Source organism: Scaptodrosophila lebanonensis, unplaced genomic scaffold, assembly GCF_003285725.1.
Source record: "Scaptodrosophila lebanonensis strain 11010-0011.00,11010-0021.00 unplaced genomic scaffold, SlebRS2 tig00000001-arrow-pilon, whole genome shotgun sequence".
Lineage (NCBI taxonomy): Eukaryota > Metazoa > Arthropoda > Insecta > Diptera > Drosophilidae > Scaptodrosophila > Scaptodrosophila lebanonensis.
The window spans coordinates 5,687,700-5,706,144 of record NW_022060529.1 but is presented as its reverse complement, the minus strand read 5'-3'; the positions used below and the strand labels follow the sequence as shown (position 1 = coordinate 5,706,144).

Sequence of the window (18,445 nt, the reverse complement as noted above, 5' to 3'; positions counted from 1 at the left end):
CAATTTCAATTTATTGGCCTAAAAAATGGCATCTACAATATTGGAATATTAAATAATTGGTGCTTACAAATAATGGAATTTTTTAAAAAATATATAAATATATAAAAAAGTTTTAAAAGCATTGAATTTGCTCAATTTGGTGACTGTAATTTATTTATGAATTAGAATGAAATCTTTAGTCGTATGATTTTTCTTAAATATTTCTTTGTCTTTCGTATTATGCCCCAAATTAGAATGGAGAGTAACTGCCAAGAACTAATCAATTTCTACACCATTTGTTAATATATATACGAGTACATACATGTTTATAGGCACATGGTATGTATGTACTAACTAAATACAATATACTGTAATTATGAAAAATAATTAATAACCAACACGCGCCAAAGTTGTGAGCACCTTTTCTGTTCGTACGTACAAGTATATTGCGAAAACCCGAAATTGAGAATTGCGAGCTGTGGCGAATACGAGTATTTCATGCGAGTTTCAAGCGTTCTTTTCACACCAACAACAAAATACAAGTAGTACATACAAGTATGTATGTGTAAGTAAGAGCCATAAAATGAGAATAAAATAATATTGGAAAATGCTTTGGCTTTGGCTTTGGCTATAATTAAACATAATTATTCAGTATGTACAGATAATTGACATTGATTAATGAGAGCAAAAAATAAAGAAGAAAACAAAATACGAGTACACAGAGGAAATACAGCACAACGAGGAAAAATACCAAAATAATATTCCGTGTCTGCAATAGTTGACGAGCAGGCGTCCGGAGCAGTGTGTGTTAAGGAAAGGCAGCCGACAACAACAACTAAGGCAACAACAACAACACCAATATGAACAACAAACTACTTGTATGCTGTATCTTACAATTTTTGAAATGATTTTCTTTTTCCATATGCACGAAAGTACAAAAAGTCAAATTCAAAATGGCTTTTCCCTCGACAACTACACGACTACACGAGTATGCGAGTATGCGAGTAGTTGCTAGCTCGCTCGCTCAATTAACATAATTATCTTTTGGGGCGCGCAAAACGTGGCCACATTCTACAATTAATGAAAGACGCCATTTTGTTGTTGTTGAGGGCAGCACCGTGCGAGCACAGCGAACCCAACTCACACATCTACTGCTACTCGTACAGCAAATGTAAATCTGGCCGACTGCTTAAAGGGATTAGTTTGCTGGCACTGCCCATAGGAAAGCCGCAACACCTCCACGACAAGCCCGAAGATGGACTAAGTCTAAGCCGACTTCGATTTCCACATGCCAGGCGGCCTCGTTGTCATCGTAATCGCAATCGTCGTGGTCCGGGCTGTGGTGTAAGCGAAGGTGTTAAGCGTGAAGAAGCAGCTAATACTTGTAGTAGTAGTAAGATACACTCGGCGAAAACCAGAGCCATTGCAAATGAACATTTCAGATACACTGTCTCAACTTTGCAAATCTACAAATTCTGGCATGGAGTTTAATTTGAATTATTCGAGAATAACATCATTGAACATTGTTGCATGCTATTTATTTAAACTTTTCGTTCTACCATTGGTTTTAAAACCTTCCTTCACTATAAACAGCTTACTTACTAATCTGTAGACTTGGTTTGAAATTTCAAGTTTGCTCAAATGTTCAATCAGTCTGACGTTAAACAAAAATTTGAACAAGATAAACAGTACAAGGAATTTAATAAATGGAAACTAGCCTAGTCGATTGATGCATTGATGTATGTTAGCCATCAAAGGTTATTGTAGTTGCACACCAGTAGTTAGGAAAATATTGCTAATGGAATTGAGAATCGGACAAGTTGCTCTTCTTCACTTATGATGTGATACTTTTATCAACAAACTTGTGAATTGTCGGTTTATATATAAATATATTTCTTATTTTGAATAAATTAGTTGTTCAAACTGTGTTCTTCTTTCACATTGCTAGCTAAAGAACTGACTCTTAGGCGCAAAGTTTTATTTCTGCATGCAATTAAAACCGATGATGATAAGACTGAACGAAGGCAAAAACTAAATGCTTGCCTCTGGCTAAATTAACGATGGAATATATTTAAGCAAATAAGACATTTCTTTACAGTATAGTACATAAAAAATGCAATAGTCAAGACGTTCTATTGCTCCCCTCTTAGATGCAGTTTTTCTTTTAAGATATGCTTGGGTTTCAACTCTTAGGAACCTCGTTTGAAATCTGTGCTTCTGCTCTGATAATATATTATTTGTGATAATGCTCGAAATCAGTAAGCACTAGTCTAAGGAACGAGACAGGTTTAAACAGCCAATAACGTTTATTTAACACTTTAGATCCACATTTTTAAATTGGGAAGTTGTAGCTAAGCTTTTTACCGTCTGGACGATAGGCGTGTATAGTATAGTTTTGATGACATGTCTTTAATTGCAATAATACGAGTAGATTGATTGCAAAGTGCATTTTGTTCGAGTGTACTGGCCCTATGTAGCCACAGACATAATGTATTGCGTTTATGTGTGGTGCTTGCATTCGAGGGTCAAAGTTTTTATAGTGCATAGATAATGCGGGCTGTTTGATGAATAGCACACTCGCACACACATCGCCAAGGGTGTGCGCTACGTGTACGAGAGTATCTGAGAGATGTAGGTAGGTAGGTAGTATGTATACTCGTAGTTCGTACACATGTGTATGTACAAAGTTAATCGAAGTTCACTTTTATGACCAAAAGCTGTTGCGGTTCACACGGCAACGCATTTTGGCAACAATTACAGGAACACAACTACATGTACAACTTCAACTACAGCATCAACTATTTTAATGATGCTATTGACCAAAATACCAAATTGTGCGCATTCACACTGCATTTTCTTGGGCTGAGCACAATTTCACGCTGCTTTGCCAAGCGAAGCGTAAAACGTTCAGCCCTTCTGGTTAGGCTCGACTCGACTCGACTCGACTGGACTGGACTCAACCATCGTCTTGGCTTGGCTTAGCAGATTTTGGCCCACTAATTAGAGCAGACTCTTCAGCAGCATGGACCGCACACAAAACTGGCCTTTTTCTCACCAAATTAACGCTCAAGATGCGCCAACCATTAATTGCTCAATTGCAGCGAAGCTAGCAGCAGCAGCGGTTGAGGCAGCAGAGAAACCGGAACTGGCCGCAAGGCATCGTCACAACGAGATCAAAACTTGGCGCATCTTGACGTCGACTGGGCGCGAACTGGTTCATAGCCCGTCTATTAGTTGTTAATTGATATTTTGCCTGCGCCCTGTCTTGTTTACAAGATGACCACCAGCAGCGGGGTAGGGGCAGGGGCAGGGGTAGACAAAAACAAAGAGATTAAATTGACTAACCTGTCTGACTTGTTTGTACTGCTCTTCAAAGCTCCAGCCATTATTCTGTTGCGATGAGTTGGAAGCCTCACTGGATGTCGATGAGTTTGATGCGGAATTAGCTGTGAAGTGGCACGAGTTCATTTCAATTTAGTTACATTTTCGTAAGTACTACGCCCGAATTTGCATACGTGTATGTGAGGGTGTGGGTTAAGTATCTATACTAAGAAATGATATGCCAGCCATACTCTTATTAGTTGGTACTAACCGTCTTTGGCGCTGGGCGCTGTTGGCGATGCAAATGAGAAGGGATGGGCATTGGCATTGGCATTGCTGTTGCCGCCAGTGTTGTTGTTATTGCTGCTGCTGCTATTATTGTTGTTGTTGGTGTTGTTGCTGCCGTGGTTGCCTCCGCCGCCCCCTCCAGAGGCGGTTATACTGGCGGCGGAGCCGCCATTGTAACCATTTGTGGCTGCCGTGCTGCCATTTGTTGAGCTCGTTGTGCCCAGTCCAGACGTCGCATGGCCATGACCGAAGGAAGCAGCTGCCGCAGCGACAACCGAGTTGTGTGGCAGTGGAAAGGCCGAATTGATTGTGGTAGGCAACATGTTGGCGCCAAATGCTGCAGCATGTGCCGCTGCCGCATAGTCCTGTTCCTGTGCAAAATTTCGAGTTGAGTATGAGTTCTATCTTTATTTATGTACATACTATATACCTATATCTAGATAAACCTTATCGGCACAAAAAAAATTATGTTCTGTTGTCTCGATTTTTAAACTAAAAGCTGACAGCTCTACAAGGAGTGGAAAGAGTATAAAGCGATATGAAGGACAAATAATTGCACAGGAATTTAGCGAAAATTATTAGAATTTTCCAATTTTAAATAACAAATAATTTCAAAAAATTTCAAAATAAATATATTTGCCTATTTGTGTGAGAGAAGAGGCGACTTGAGAATAAAAACAAATAAAAGCAGTAATCATTGTTGCAGCAAATTGTAATTATCAGATAAGATATATATTTAATAATATTAGAAATGAAATGTTATTCGTTTTTAAAGGTATCTAGTTTTTTAAGAAATAAATTTAATTTAGAAATTATAAATTAATTAATTAAATTAATAAAATTAATTATTTATAATTTTAATATTTTATGGGATAAGCTATAAAATAAATTTTTAAAAGTTATAAATAAATTTAATAAATACTTGTATATGTTTAGAATTAGCAATTATTAATAAATATGTTATAATTTATTTTATAAAAAAATTATATATTTAACTTTAATTCTTTATTAAAATATAAATTTTAATATAAAAAATTTAGTAATAATGATAAAATTAGTATATTATATTGTGGATATAAATTTAAATGATAAGTTTTTATAAAGAATTCGGCAAAAATAATGTTCGCCGGTTTAACAAAAACAAAATTAATTTTAAAATAATTTTGAATTTTAAATGCTGATTTGGAGCATATTGGTTGAGGTATTGGAAAGAATTTCTAAAAATACGAGACATATAAAGGCATATCGATTCGCTTCGATTTTGCGGCAGTACAAGTATATAACCGCAACAGCTTATGTAAATTATATATTGGATTGCGATTGTGTGCTACCTACCATGAGACCCACTTTCATGTCACGCACTTGCATCTTCAGCTTCTCCAGCACATCGCTGTGCTGCAGATTTGGAATGCTGTGTAGTCCGCCGATGCTCATGAAGCTGCCCAGTGCGTTGAACGGATGATTTGGTGGCAATTGGTGATGATGGCTGCAATGTGGACAGAACATTCTTGTTGTTATATACAAAAGCAAAAAAAAAAAAAGAAGGAGCCAGTAGCTGAATGCTGGGCTCTGTTCCCGGCTACCCACCTTAACGGCAACTCTGCCTGCTGCTCGGGACTGTGAGCAAAGTTGAGACTGCCACCGTTGGTCGCGATGGTGTGACTTAAACGTGCCGCTATTGCCGCCTTGCCCCTCAACTGATGCTGGTGATGCTCCCCGTCCACAGAGTCGCAGTCACGCATCTCGTCATCTGTACGATCGCCGTGTGACTGCGAATTGAAAACAAACAAACAAACTCGAGCTCATGATGCATCCATCTGTATGTAGTGAAATAAAATTGATAGCGGCGCTTATGTCAACAAGCGGCGGAAAATTGTGGCACATGAATTGTGCCTGTGTGCCACACGCTGTGCTGGCCTAATCTGCAACAATTTGTCAATAATCGGCGCCTCTTTGCGCTTGTGGGCATAAAACGTGATCGCGTGGGTGCAACATTTACCAAATGATCGTCAACTTCATATGAAGCAGCAGCTCGTGCCAATAGAGACATTGAACATAATACCCCCCCCCTACACCAACTTCCCACTGCGACGACTATTTGCAATTGAATGTCGTTGCTGGTGTTGTATTATTGCCAGAGCCTGAAGTCAGTTAAGCAAGACGACACAACACAACACAACACAGCACAACAATGCCAGCGAAACCACTCAATAAATTAACAAAGGCAGCAACCAGCGACCAGCGACCAGCATCAGCATCAGCAGAAATGTGCCAAGAATGGCAGTCAAGCGCATTGCCCTGGTGGAGCGTTGGACTGGTGGTTACTGCCTTCCCAGAGCCCTATACTCTATGCCTAGTACTATTCCATAGTGCATAGCAAGTCCGTTCCTCGCATGGCATATCCGTGGCCACAACCGTTTCACAACCGTGTTGTTAGCCGTGACTCGGGCAAGTTGCAACTCGCAGCTCGCAACTCGCAACGGGCATCTTGCAAAGAAGTGCAACTGCAACGCTTGGCTGCCAGCCGCCGCTTTTTATGCATTTGGAGAGGTGCAAATTAAGCGCATCTGTGACTGTGTGCAAATCGGGAATTTTCAATTTAAACACAGCCAACGACGGGGCAGCAACAGCAGCAGCAACAACAACTACAACAACAACAAAGTAAGATCTGCTGCACAAAGTAAGCCAGACCAGAGCAAACCATGCCAAGCCAAGCCAGCCAGCCAGCCAGCCAGCCAGGCCAGACCCGGCCAGACCATTGCATCGCATCACCTCACATCTCAATATGCCACTTATAGTATATGTTCATACATATGTACACACACACACATACATATGTGTGTACAGCATTTATCGCCAACATCGACATCAGCGTTGTCGTCGTCTGCGCGCTGTAATCATAAATGCAACCAAACATAGACAATACCAGGTCATACATACATATATATATATATACATATATGTATATAGTTGTACTAACCACACATACATATGCATGGGCATCATCCTGCATAGGTGTGCTGGAGAGTTGCTTCCAAGAATTCTTTGAAGTTGGCGCAAATGCAAACGCCTTTATAGCAAAAATGTTGCACACACCATTTGGTTAACTCGAGAGATATGCGCTGCTGCGACCGCGCATAATGAAATGGGAACGTTGCGGTTGCCCACTGCCTATATGCATACATATCACACATACTGTATAGAAGCAATGCATCTGTGTGCAGCTATAGTTGTGGCCGTTGCCACGTCTGATCGCCGGCATTGGTTGTCGTCTGCTGTTGATGCTTTGACTGCCTTTCTGACTTGGTTGGTTAGTTTGTTAGTTGGCAAGTCGCATTGGTTTCTCAAGTGTGTGTGTGTGTATGTAGGTGTGTGTGTGTGTGCATCAAATTAATGTAAGTTATCGAAGTCATGCGAAATGCTGCCGCTATTGCTAAAGAGCCACAAAATAACAACACTATGCAGCAAACATTAAAATGTGTTCGGGGCCTTTATGAGCAGCTGATTAAATATTAAACAATTTTGTGAAAGTTGAACAAATATTTAATTAACAGTTACCATTGTTTGAAACCCTGCACCCAAAGGTTAAAAGAGTTTAGGTTTTTGCAACACCCAGAAGGAAGTGTGGTAGACTCCACAAAGTGTATACCTGGAGCGCAAGGATCTCCGAAAGCAGAAGATAACTTCAAGTTCGTGTTTATTTTTCGATGCATCCCCCACACCCCGCAATAAGGTTCTGGTTAGAAGCGTACTTTTGCATTTATATCGTAAATTACGAAAGCTACAATCTTCAAATCTGGCCCTAGATTCATGTAGTTTCAAGAAAGGACATCAAATTCATAGCTTGCCTTCAATACCTATGCAAACGCACCTTTTTTTTTTTAAAAAAAAAAGACTTAATTCAACGTTGGATAATAGACAACATTTAGAAAACTCCCAAAACGAAATGAATGTCAAATTACAAATATATATTTAAATTTAAAAAATAAAAACATTTAAAAAAATAACAAAAAGTTAGCATAAGTGTTGTAGTGTATATGTTAGATCGATTTTCATTAATTTTTGGATTTTCTACAACAAATGTCCATCGCTAATGGGAAGGAACTCAAACTAGAAAGCATAATACTGAGTACATAGAGACAAAGGAACGATAAAATTGAGAAACCAGAGCATATGTCGCACTCTTAATATTAAACAAGGCCTAACACATTATCTTCTCAAAGTGCGACTTCCATGTCTGTTTCTAACTTCCTGGCCGACTGACTAATGTCTGTCCAAGTCAGCCAGACTTGCTTATGTTGCTCCCATACAGTTTCGAATTAATGATCAACGAATTTGTTGCAACAATTGTGCAATTTATGGACTGTCGGCTTGAAAAGTCACATAAATTTCCAAGAATTGATAAGCTGTGCTAGTTTCTAGCCGAAAAAGACAAAAAGGAGCATTCAAAAGTGCATTAAGATGAGCTACAAAATAAAGAAAACCCCGCTACTAATGATAAACGTGCATTACAAGTATTACTCCATTTGTGCGCACATTTCCACACTACCTACAAATGTATCTATCCATGTATGTATGTACTATATGCTAGTACTTATGTATGTATGTACATTTGTATGTTTGTTGCGTTGCCCCACCCACAGGCTTCCATTGATAAGAGCAGACGCTTTGGGCCCAACTGCCAGCCACTTTTACTCCAGCGCTTTCATACGAAAAGCCAAAGACATTAAATCGCAATTAGACTAACCGCAGAAGGCCCACAAAACGCTGCACCTACCGCTATAATTGTCAGATATACTTGTATACAAGGCCCTATAACTATGCAAGTATATCTGCTATACTGTGCGAGTCTTTGTACTACATATATGTATATGTATGTATGTTTTGTGAGTTCGCATGTGTATTGTAGATGTCGTGTGGGGCCTGGGCTCTCGCTATCAACGCCATATTGCAATTTACTTTAATAGCTTTCCATGCACCGCAACAATAGCAAAAGCAAAAGCAACAGCAACAGCAACAACAATAATATGGGGGCAGAAGCAACAAAGAGCCCCGACTTGAACGATGACGATGTTGCTGCCCTCGACTGACTGACTATCTAAGCGCAAATTGTTTTTGTATAGGTAAAATATTTAATTTATTTGCCGTTGACAGTTTTTATCGCTAATTAGTTTACATTATTTTCGATAGGACCCGACGCGTCGGGTGACTGGGAAATTTTGTTTTAATTTATTATCATTGCCATTGCATTTACCATGAAGCACAAATGCAATTAAGTTAATTTTTTTCTCTCTCTCCCACTCCCTCTCCCTCGCCCAGTTCGTCTGCTTTGTTGACATGTTGTTGCTAGACAACTTATTTACAAGTAGATATAGACACAACTTGATCTACACAATTGACAAATTGTAGGAAGTTGTCAGGGTCGCCTCTGCCCTCAAATGCCGACGGCATTGCTCGGTCTCGGAGTGCCGCTTGCGGCACAGTCACAGACCATCGACGCATGTGCAACATGCTGCGCTAATTTAAAACAAAAGAACAGGCTGCTGTTGCCGCTACTTCCAGTCGCCGGATTGTTAGACATTGGAAATCCATAATGTGACAATACCATGAGCCGTGGTGAGCTGTGAATGTGAAGGGCGCAGCATGCAAACAGGATCAACTACCACCGCAAGGACGGCGGCGGTGGCAGCGAGGACAGCAGCCACAGCAGCTACAGCAGCCAGGGCGTTTATTGTGCGAAGGATTAAGATTATAAATACGAGTATCTATGTGCACACATATACGTACACATGTATGTATCTATTTGCTTGTGTGCGTGCGGTCGTTGTTTTTTTTTCATTGTTATTTCTTTTCTTTTTTTGTTTTTACACTGAATTGTAAACTATACGGCGTAATGTTGTTAGGACTTGAGTGCTCTTCGGGCGTGCTGGCGTCTTAAGTTTATTAGCGGCCTGCTTTTACAAGAAAAATTATGAGAAATATGCATAGATGGCATGGCATTGTTTTTATTGGTACTAGAAAATTTAGAAGTACTGCATATTGAGATTGATTTCGGCAATGTAATTGTTCAGTCGATTGATCTGCAGTTGATTCTACAACAAATACACCAATAAACCAATCTTTCTGAAAATAATATTAGAGCCAAGGTAAAGTCTAGCCAACAATTTAATTGCAAACAATTGATACAAATGGCTATTAAAACATTTATATAAGCTTCGAGTACTTGTATACAAAAGCTAGCAATAACGTTGCTATTCACAAGGAAACTTTTCACAACCTACAATATAGGCTAGAATTTAATTTTATTTGGGAAAGTAGTACGTTTCCGTCAAAATTATCAAACTCTTGCATCTTCAACTAAAAATAACTTTGTTGCACTAAACGTTCTTATGCTACCTATACTATTGCATTGTACAACGATTTCGATCAAACTTTAGGGCTCGTTAAACAACTCAAGAAATCAAAAGTTATCTTCTTTAAAAAAACAGTCTTTGGTAATAAGATTGATTGAACGACAACTTCATTTTTATTTTGCGATTGCAAATGTATTTTAAATATCTTTAAAAACGAAAACTGTATAAGTGGGCTGATTTCATTCTTTATTTGTAAATCAATAGATAGAACACTGCACATCCAACTTTTGAGCATCAAACCTGAATTTCTAGAACAAGAATGTTCGATTCGTTTATTGAACATAAAAGGCACTTGCCTGCAACCCTTTCATATAAAAACCTTTATGCACACACACACACACACACACTCACAGTCGTATTTACTGAGTTTTTTTAACAACATATAATTAGTTTCCTTCTCATAATTTGCATAAAAGTCGGCATAACTTATATAAACGCATACACACACAGAGTGCATGGAGATATGGGTATGCTTGTGGCATATAAACAAATGGAAATTGCTCATTTACGCATCCACCCCGTGGCGAATTTGTTTCACAGCGCAACGGCAATAACAAAAAAAAAAAAAAAAAACATCAACTAAAAAATCGACACACATGTACATATGTTTGTGCATATTTCCATGTCCATATATGAAAAACAGGACTAAAACATGTGTAGTGTGCGAGTAGTTGTCGATGCCGGTGTTGATGGCGATGCCAATGCGACCGCTGAGGGCAGAGAGCATGAAAATAAAAATTAAAATGCAAAACGTATCTGTAAGATACATGCACACTAACACACTCACACATGCGCACACGATTAAGTGTGGTGTGCATGTGTGTGTGCCAGTGCGTCTTTAGAGACGCGATTTCATTCGCTCACAAAGCGTCGAAGCGGAAAAAATAAAGCGAATAAAATATAAAAATGAAAACAACAAAACAGAAATGGGCAACAACATAATGGCGCTGACGCTGTCGCTGCCGCTGTCGAGCTGACGAGCTGACGAGTCGCGCTCGCTGCGTCTGCTGGTGGCTGCCGCCGCTCTTCGGCTCGAAGACGTGGACAAGCCACCGACCAGACCCGTGCCCCCCACCGCGATGTTGCACGCACGTCTATGTACAGCACATAGGGCTGAAGCAGCATGTGAGTGCGATTCTGTGTGTGTGTGTGTGCGTCGCGCGTTGCAAACGAAAATTTCGCGTAAACAATAAAAAGGCAACAAAAAATATTAAACGAAACCGGTTAAAAACTACAAAAGTATTGACTGCCCATGAGCAGGGAGTTGTCTAAAAATGTTATGTTGTTGTTACTATTGTTGTTGCTACTTTATTAACAACAACGGCAATGGCAACGGCAATGATTAAAAGCTGCATGGTTTTTTATTACCTTCATAAATTGAGTGACCGACTAAAATATACCCTGTTGCCTTCCCCTTTCACACGAATAAAATGAACTACAAGTACATAATTAAGATCTTATTTAGGAGAAATAAGTATTGCTCGAGAATATTGTTGGTATGCTAAAAAGGGGACACGAGAAATGTTAAAAACTGTAATTAAAATATATACTATTTATTTAATGCAATGCTTTCCTTTAATTGAGTTGCATGCAAATATGAGTTGTTAATAAACATTTGCATTAATTGTAAATGAAATTAATACTTGTACCGTTTACGAGTTGTGAACTAGGAGCATAGGCTTCAACTGCCATGCACCACGACCGTATAAAAAGCTTTGCTCATCAACAATACTATATATAAGTATACATAAGTAATAATTTGTGAGGTTTGCCACGCCTGACTCTAGGTGTTACATACATTCGCAACAATCTAGTACACCTTTTTACCCTTCGGTTACACAGGGCATTAAAAACGTTTATAGGTTCCCTCTCCACACACCCAAAATTCATTTGGCATTCGCTTATTCGTTCCTTCATTTGATTTCGCGCTCGCACGACTAACAACTGCTCCACAACTCATGGGCTCTCCAGACACACACACACACACACGCACACACACACACGCACACACACACACGCACACACACGCGCGCACAAGCACATGTGTACGAGAATGTGCAAGCCACGCCCTTTAACACACACGACTTTTTATTAGCGTTTTGATAATGTGCTTTTATACATAGGAGTACCTACATATACATACATATATATGCATCCATGTAAGTATTAAATACATACATACATACATACATATGTGTGTATGTATGTATGTAGGTAGGTAGTAATACTTGTACATGTATTTTTATCGTCGATTTTTCGCACACTTGCACGAAACCGGCCGGCAGAACAAACGGCCAGCTGTCAGTGGCGGGACCCGGTCGGGGCTGTGGCTTTGGCTGTGGCTGTGGCTAGGGTGGGGAACGGGAACGGGGTTGGGGACGGGGACGGGGACGGGGCGAGACCGAGTCGTCGCCATGCTGGAAAAATCTAATTAACAATTTTATTAGCTATGGTTGAAATATAATTCATAAATTCATTAAAAACTAAAAACTGTAATAATAATTTTTTTATGACTTTTGTTCGTTTTGCGCACTTTTGCGATTTTCGATCGCTTTACGTTTGTCGTTGCTGTCGTTATTGTTATTGTTATGGTGTTATGGTGGCACCGTTTTTAGGTTTTGTTGTTTTTGCGGCATTTTGTTGTAAATTAAATTAAAAATATCCGCATCGATGACGTGACACATGGACTGTGGACAGGGGGACAGGGGGTAGGGGGTAGGGGCACAGACTGCCGCACACACGTTTCAAAATTTTCAAGTTCGCGCCGTTGACTAAGAAAAATGTCTCAACTAAAAGCAAACAAATTTCGTTTGTCATTCATTGCTGAAAGCAACGGAAGACGGCAGAAAGCGCCACCAAAGGCAGCAAGAGCGGCCAAAAGCTGTCCAAAAGCTGTCCAAAAGGGGCCGTACACTGACTGAGCAGATACTTAATCAAATATTTCTATATGCGTATAAGTATGTCGGATTCGTGTGACTTATGCAACCACGGCCCCAGCCAGATACAATCCAGAGCAAGGGAAGAATTTTATAAAAATCGTTGCTGTCAACGAACAAACAGACAAACAAATTATAACAGGTGCCCATCGCCAAGGCGGCCATTTCCATCGAACTGCGGGGCGCTACGAAACCACAAGAGATGGACGGAGCCTGCTGCACAAACGCAAAAAGAAGTGCTCTGGATACTGTGGCAGGTAACAGCCCAATAGTGTTGACATTAATAAAATAAATTATACATTTTTAAAATATTTATAATTCGAGCGTTAGCATATGAACTAAACCCTAAACCCCTCTTTGACTACAAAACGGTTTTTGGAATTGATTTTTAACGTAATATGTAAACGTTCAGCCGTGTAGAAGAATACGTGAACAAATTCCCTTCATTTTAAATTTACTTACATATAATCTAATATAAGGATCGTGCTGCAATTTTTGTGGCCCTAGCTGCCATGTTTTAAGATAAGTCGATGTTCATCCGAAGGGACATTCCCATTTTTGCGAAATTAAAAAAGTGACATTTTAAAACTTTAATTCCCGAACACTAATACTCTGTCAGTTTTAAGATAATCCTTTTCTTTATAAAATGAAGACAACATTAATATTAAATTTATATTTAATATTTAAGATTATCAAATTAACAAGCTATTGGACCCAACCAGTAAGTAATGTAACAATAAAAGTCTTTGATTATAATGCAATAATCGTATAACATTTTTAACTAGCTTTTGCTGAATGTAATTGATGACTGGGCTTAACCAATTATATTTTGCTATCATTATAATATATAACTCAACAGTAAAGGTATTTATACAAAGCTTGTTTTTGTTAATTAAGAATACTTGTACATGACTTCCTTAGTCCTAGCTTCAACTTGGTTCGGTTTATAGCAACACTCTCAACTAAGTATTTTACAGTTGATTCTTAGTCCACGTCATAAATATCGAGCAAGGGGTTTTTTGTGAGACTCTTTTGGTTACATTTAAAATTAATATCTAATATGTAAATTGAAATTAATATGTAAGCGTGTACGTATGTATGTATGGAGCAGCTGTTTGTGCCAAATGATTTAATGTGGGAATCCAGTAAGCGCTGATGCCGAACACGTGCGGCAATCCGTCCCCCAAATGAAAGACAAAAAGAACAATTGGGAAGCTGTTGCTCTCAGAGACAATGCAAGGGGCAGTTGCACCCCCCCAGGAATACTTCAAACATGCTCGTTTTTATGTTCATATAGCCTGCTTGTACACTGCCATGTTAAGTGAATTTCACATTACTTGATTTAATTTAAAAACGATTCAAAAATCAAGCCGAAACTCACTCTCACACCACATCTTTAAACTGTGCGTTTAACCCAAGTAATTAAAGCTGTACTCAAATGACGAAGCAGCCGCTGGGAGGCTATGATGGCGAAGAAGAACGAGAAGTAATGGGCACTGGGTACTGGGTACTGGGCACTGGGTACTGTGGCTAGTCGCCCAGACTCGCTTCATTTGAAAATTTATGACTTTTTGACAGCCCACATTATTGTTTAATCGTGACTTTTCGGCAAATCTCGGCGCGTTCACACGAGCGCATAACGCAAATGATCTGCTTAGGATTTTCGATTTAAAATTGAACGCACGAATGACACCAGCATACATGCGAGTACAACATATATATATATATATATATATATATATGTATACAAATATACAGTAGGTACATAGTATGTGTGTATGATTAAGGCAACTGCTGGCTGGCACAATTCAAAATGCCAAACTGATATCGACAGATATGTGGTGGTTAATTAAAAACACCCACATCGGACAATTGAAAGTGCAATCTGTGTTCAAGGCTGGGTAGTCCAAGCATGTCTAGCACAAAGCTGTTTCCAATTAACACCATTCAAATGAAATTATCCGAAATTCTGTACCCTTACATTGATAGCCAGCGAGACAGGCTGCTGTTTACATAAAGCGCTGCTATCAAAGGTCCCTCCTAAGCACAAGTTTTTTCGGACTGATTCGATGGGTAAAGAAGTTGTGGCAGAACCGGCTAGTTGGCTAGCTGGCTAGCTGGCTGTCTTGCTTGCGTTTAGCTCTTTGGTAAGCAACAGGCTAAATGTGAGGCTATTAAAAATTATGTAAATAGCCATACATATATGCCGGTGTATGTATGTATGGCTGTATGTGTATAAAGTCTGGCTCATTGTTGATGCGATGGCACTGAGCATTGAGCACTGAACACTGTCTGTCTATCAACAATAATAAAAATGAAAGAAAAACAAAAGACTAACAAGAGTTTTATTGAATTCAAGAAAACATACACACACACACACACACTCAGTTACATACACACATTTATAAGTACAAACAGACGGCAAGAAAGTGGCAGTCTCAGCATCCTCCTCTGTATAACGACGGGTAGAGGTAAACGCAATAAAACCCATTTAATATTCATTTAAGGTACTAACAAATAATGCAAATATTTGAACATTTTATTTACATATGAACGCCATCAAAGAGTTGAATTGAAAGAAATCTTTCAATTGATGAAATATGAACGAGATCCCCACTTGGGAAGGCGAAGACGACAGACGACAGACAACGGTTGAGGGACAGAATGAGAATGAGGGGGTGTCCGAGGGCCCAAGAGCCTAACAACTCAGCGCTCAACTCAACTCGCAACTCAACTCAAAACAGATGAATCTATTTGTATTTATGAGTATGTATGCACTTAGCTCTACCGCTGACCATATGTGTGTATGTGTATGTATGTATAATAAATGCGTTGTATAGCTATTTAGCATGTCACCTTTTAACGGCTCTCGAACAAACAAAACGAATATATCAACGCCAAAAACTCAATATACGAAGCTACATACATACAAGTATGTATGTATGTATGTATGTACATGCACACAAACGTATATAAAGACATTTCTACTCACATATACATAGATATGTTCGTCTCGTTAATTTTAAATCAACAATTTAACAATATAATTACGTTTTGAATCATCTGCAAACAATTTAAGTTGAATTGCATGAATTGGGTTTTGAACAGCGACGAAAGACAATAAAAAGAGAAACAACAACGGCAGCAACAACAAGGAAACTGAAGTGTCACCTGACTTTATTAAACTGGTTATTTTGTAGGCCTTTTTGAATTTCGCATTGGTGTGCGCGGAGTTCGCATATTTGTTGTTGTCTTTCCGACGGTAAATCAAAGCCCCACCACCTAATTATTTTGTCTGATATACTTTTTAAGTGAAATATATGTATATTTCTGGTTATGATATTTCTTCATCAAGCAATGTGGTCGCAATTTTAGGTTTTTTTGGTCTTTAGGTACACTTTATAAGGTTTTAAAATATCCATAAGGTTAGACGACTTTCGTAAATAAGGAGTAGAGTGCACATGTTTTACAACTCACCGATTTCAAACAAAATCGGCTCTAGCGACATTGGAATATTATGCCTTATTTTATATTTCGTATATTGCAAACAAAAAAAAATTAAAATAATAAATTAATAGGTGAACAGTCCGTTTAGGATGATTGTTTTATTTTCAAAGCAACTAGTATAAGTATATGCTGTTAAAAGGCTGATCGTTAATCAGCAAGCTTATCTGCTGCACGATTATGTATAAATGCTATCTAAAATTTTACGCTTTGTTTTCCAAATGTCCTCTAGGATCTTAATTTTTGTTTCATCTACTCTCTACCTTGAAATATGGGCTTTCGAAAAACTCGAAACTCGCAGGAAGCAACACATTCCATCAATTTTCGCTACGAGAAATGTAATTATTTGACTGACAAATATTACAGCAGATATCAAATGTACAAGTATAATTTTTCTTACCAAATCGTCGCCCAAATCGGAATCACGTTCAATATTATTTGAACGGCCGCTACAATCCATAGTCGGGTGCAGACTTAGTTGCATTAGAGCGCAATTTGTTTTTGTCCTCTCACGCTCTATATATGGTATGTGTGTATATTTGTAAGTTTATTTAGGGTTAGATTTATTTACAGCCGTTGACCGTAAGGTGTTCTTTTGTTGAATTTGCCAAACACACACTGTAAAAATTAGCTATGGATTTTGTACAGCACTTTTGTAGTTGTTTTTCTTTTTCAATCTACATTCTTTTGTAGGTGTTTTTTTCTTTCTTTTATAGATCACACTATGTAGACACCGTTATAAAAATGACTTGCTCTCCTTACTGTTGTTGCTTGTGGTGCTCTTGAGTTGAACGAATATGAACCCACTTGCCAAAAAGGAATTGCGATAAAGAACCGTTTTTTGTACGCACTCCCACTTCTCTCTTTTGCCCTTGCCTATTTGGTGTTTCGAGTTATTGCAAATATGATTATTTATTTCTTATTGTTGTTATGAGTATGTTTTGGATTACAAATGCATTTTTGACATAAACACTAACTATGTAAATGTTTTGCTGGGATCGCACAACACACACAAGCACAAAACACTGTAATCTTCAGCAAACGACGCGTCGTTAACTACTGCTGATGTTGTCTCCGTCTGCTCCTGTGTTTCTGATTCTCTTATTAATTATCAATTTCTTCATTTATTTGAATTCATTTGATCATCGCGCACTGTCCGCCACTCCACCCGACGCACACGAAACTCGAATTGGGAATAACTAGTCGGCGCGCATTCGAAACGTTGGTTATCGAAACACAATGTGTGCCGTTTCCGTGCGTTCGTCAGCTCGCTCTCTTGCTCATCTGGCTCTCGCGAGCGCTCAGCCAATCGGATTGCTGTTTCTGTTGCCCTCAGGTGGTGTTCAATTAAAATGTGTAATCTAAATGCAATGCTCTCTCTCTGCGTTCATTCGCTCGTTAGATACTACTGTGCGTTTATACATACACACGAGTATGTATGTATATGGCTCATTTGCATAACACAATCATGCAGAACAGTGTTGGTGTTTTGTGTATGTATATGGTAGACAAGGTGTGTGCTCCCGTATTAGTATTGGTGTATCTGAACATTGTTTGTGTATCTTTCAATCAGAAATCAGTTGTTGCTTGCGCGTTTTATACACGATTTGATTTTTAAATACGCCCTTTTCATTTTGAGAGTTGTGAGCATCTAGCCAGTAATGGGGCGTTGACGAATCGGCGACGGCATTTGGCAAATAGTAAACAGTCATCTGATATTAATTTCATATAATGTGCATAACTATGTACACACATTTTTCCAAAGCAATAAACAAGAGAGCAAAAAAAAAAACAGCACAATTTTCATCGTTTTTGCAGCAGCTCTGGGACTTGATTAATGATTTGCAAGATAAATTACACTTGTAATGACCGTGCGCTAGGTAAAGATACATAGATAGATAGATAGAACGCTAGCGCCCCCATCACATCGGCATGCCCCCACGCTTCTACTAAATAATTTCTGTTTTCGATTTTCCCTAATTTGAAATTGATGAAAGCAGCGAC

At 38.8% G+C, this 18,445-nt stretch overlaps 1 protein-coding gene across 2 annotated transcripts in view; it reads right to left on the bottom strand.

The window, feature by feature from the left end:
* LOC115633280 (protein dead ringer) overlaps positions 1–17,611 on the bottom strand; it is a 33,657-nt gene extending 16,046 nt beyond the window's left edge. The window contains exons 1-5 of one of the 2 annotated variants that reach the window (XM_030530692.1): positions 16,842–17,611; positions 5,176–5,357; positions 4,924–5,074; positions 3,572–3,959; positions 3,325–3,425 (exon numbers count right to left, since the gene is read on the bottom strand). In XM_030530692.1, coding sequence (XP_030386552.1) covers positions 3,325–3,425; positions 3,572–3,959; positions 4,924–5,074; positions 5,176–5,357; positions 16,842–16,925 — 906 coding nt within the window. In that variant the 5' untranslated portion in view covers positions 16,926–17,611. The remainder of the gene's footprint in view (positions 1–3,324; positions 3,426–3,571; positions 3,960–4,923; positions 5,075–5,175; positions 5,358–16,841) is intronic. The other variant, XM_030530701.1, reaches the window with a different exon arrangement.
* Positions 17,612–18,445: the final 834 nt, after the last annotated feature.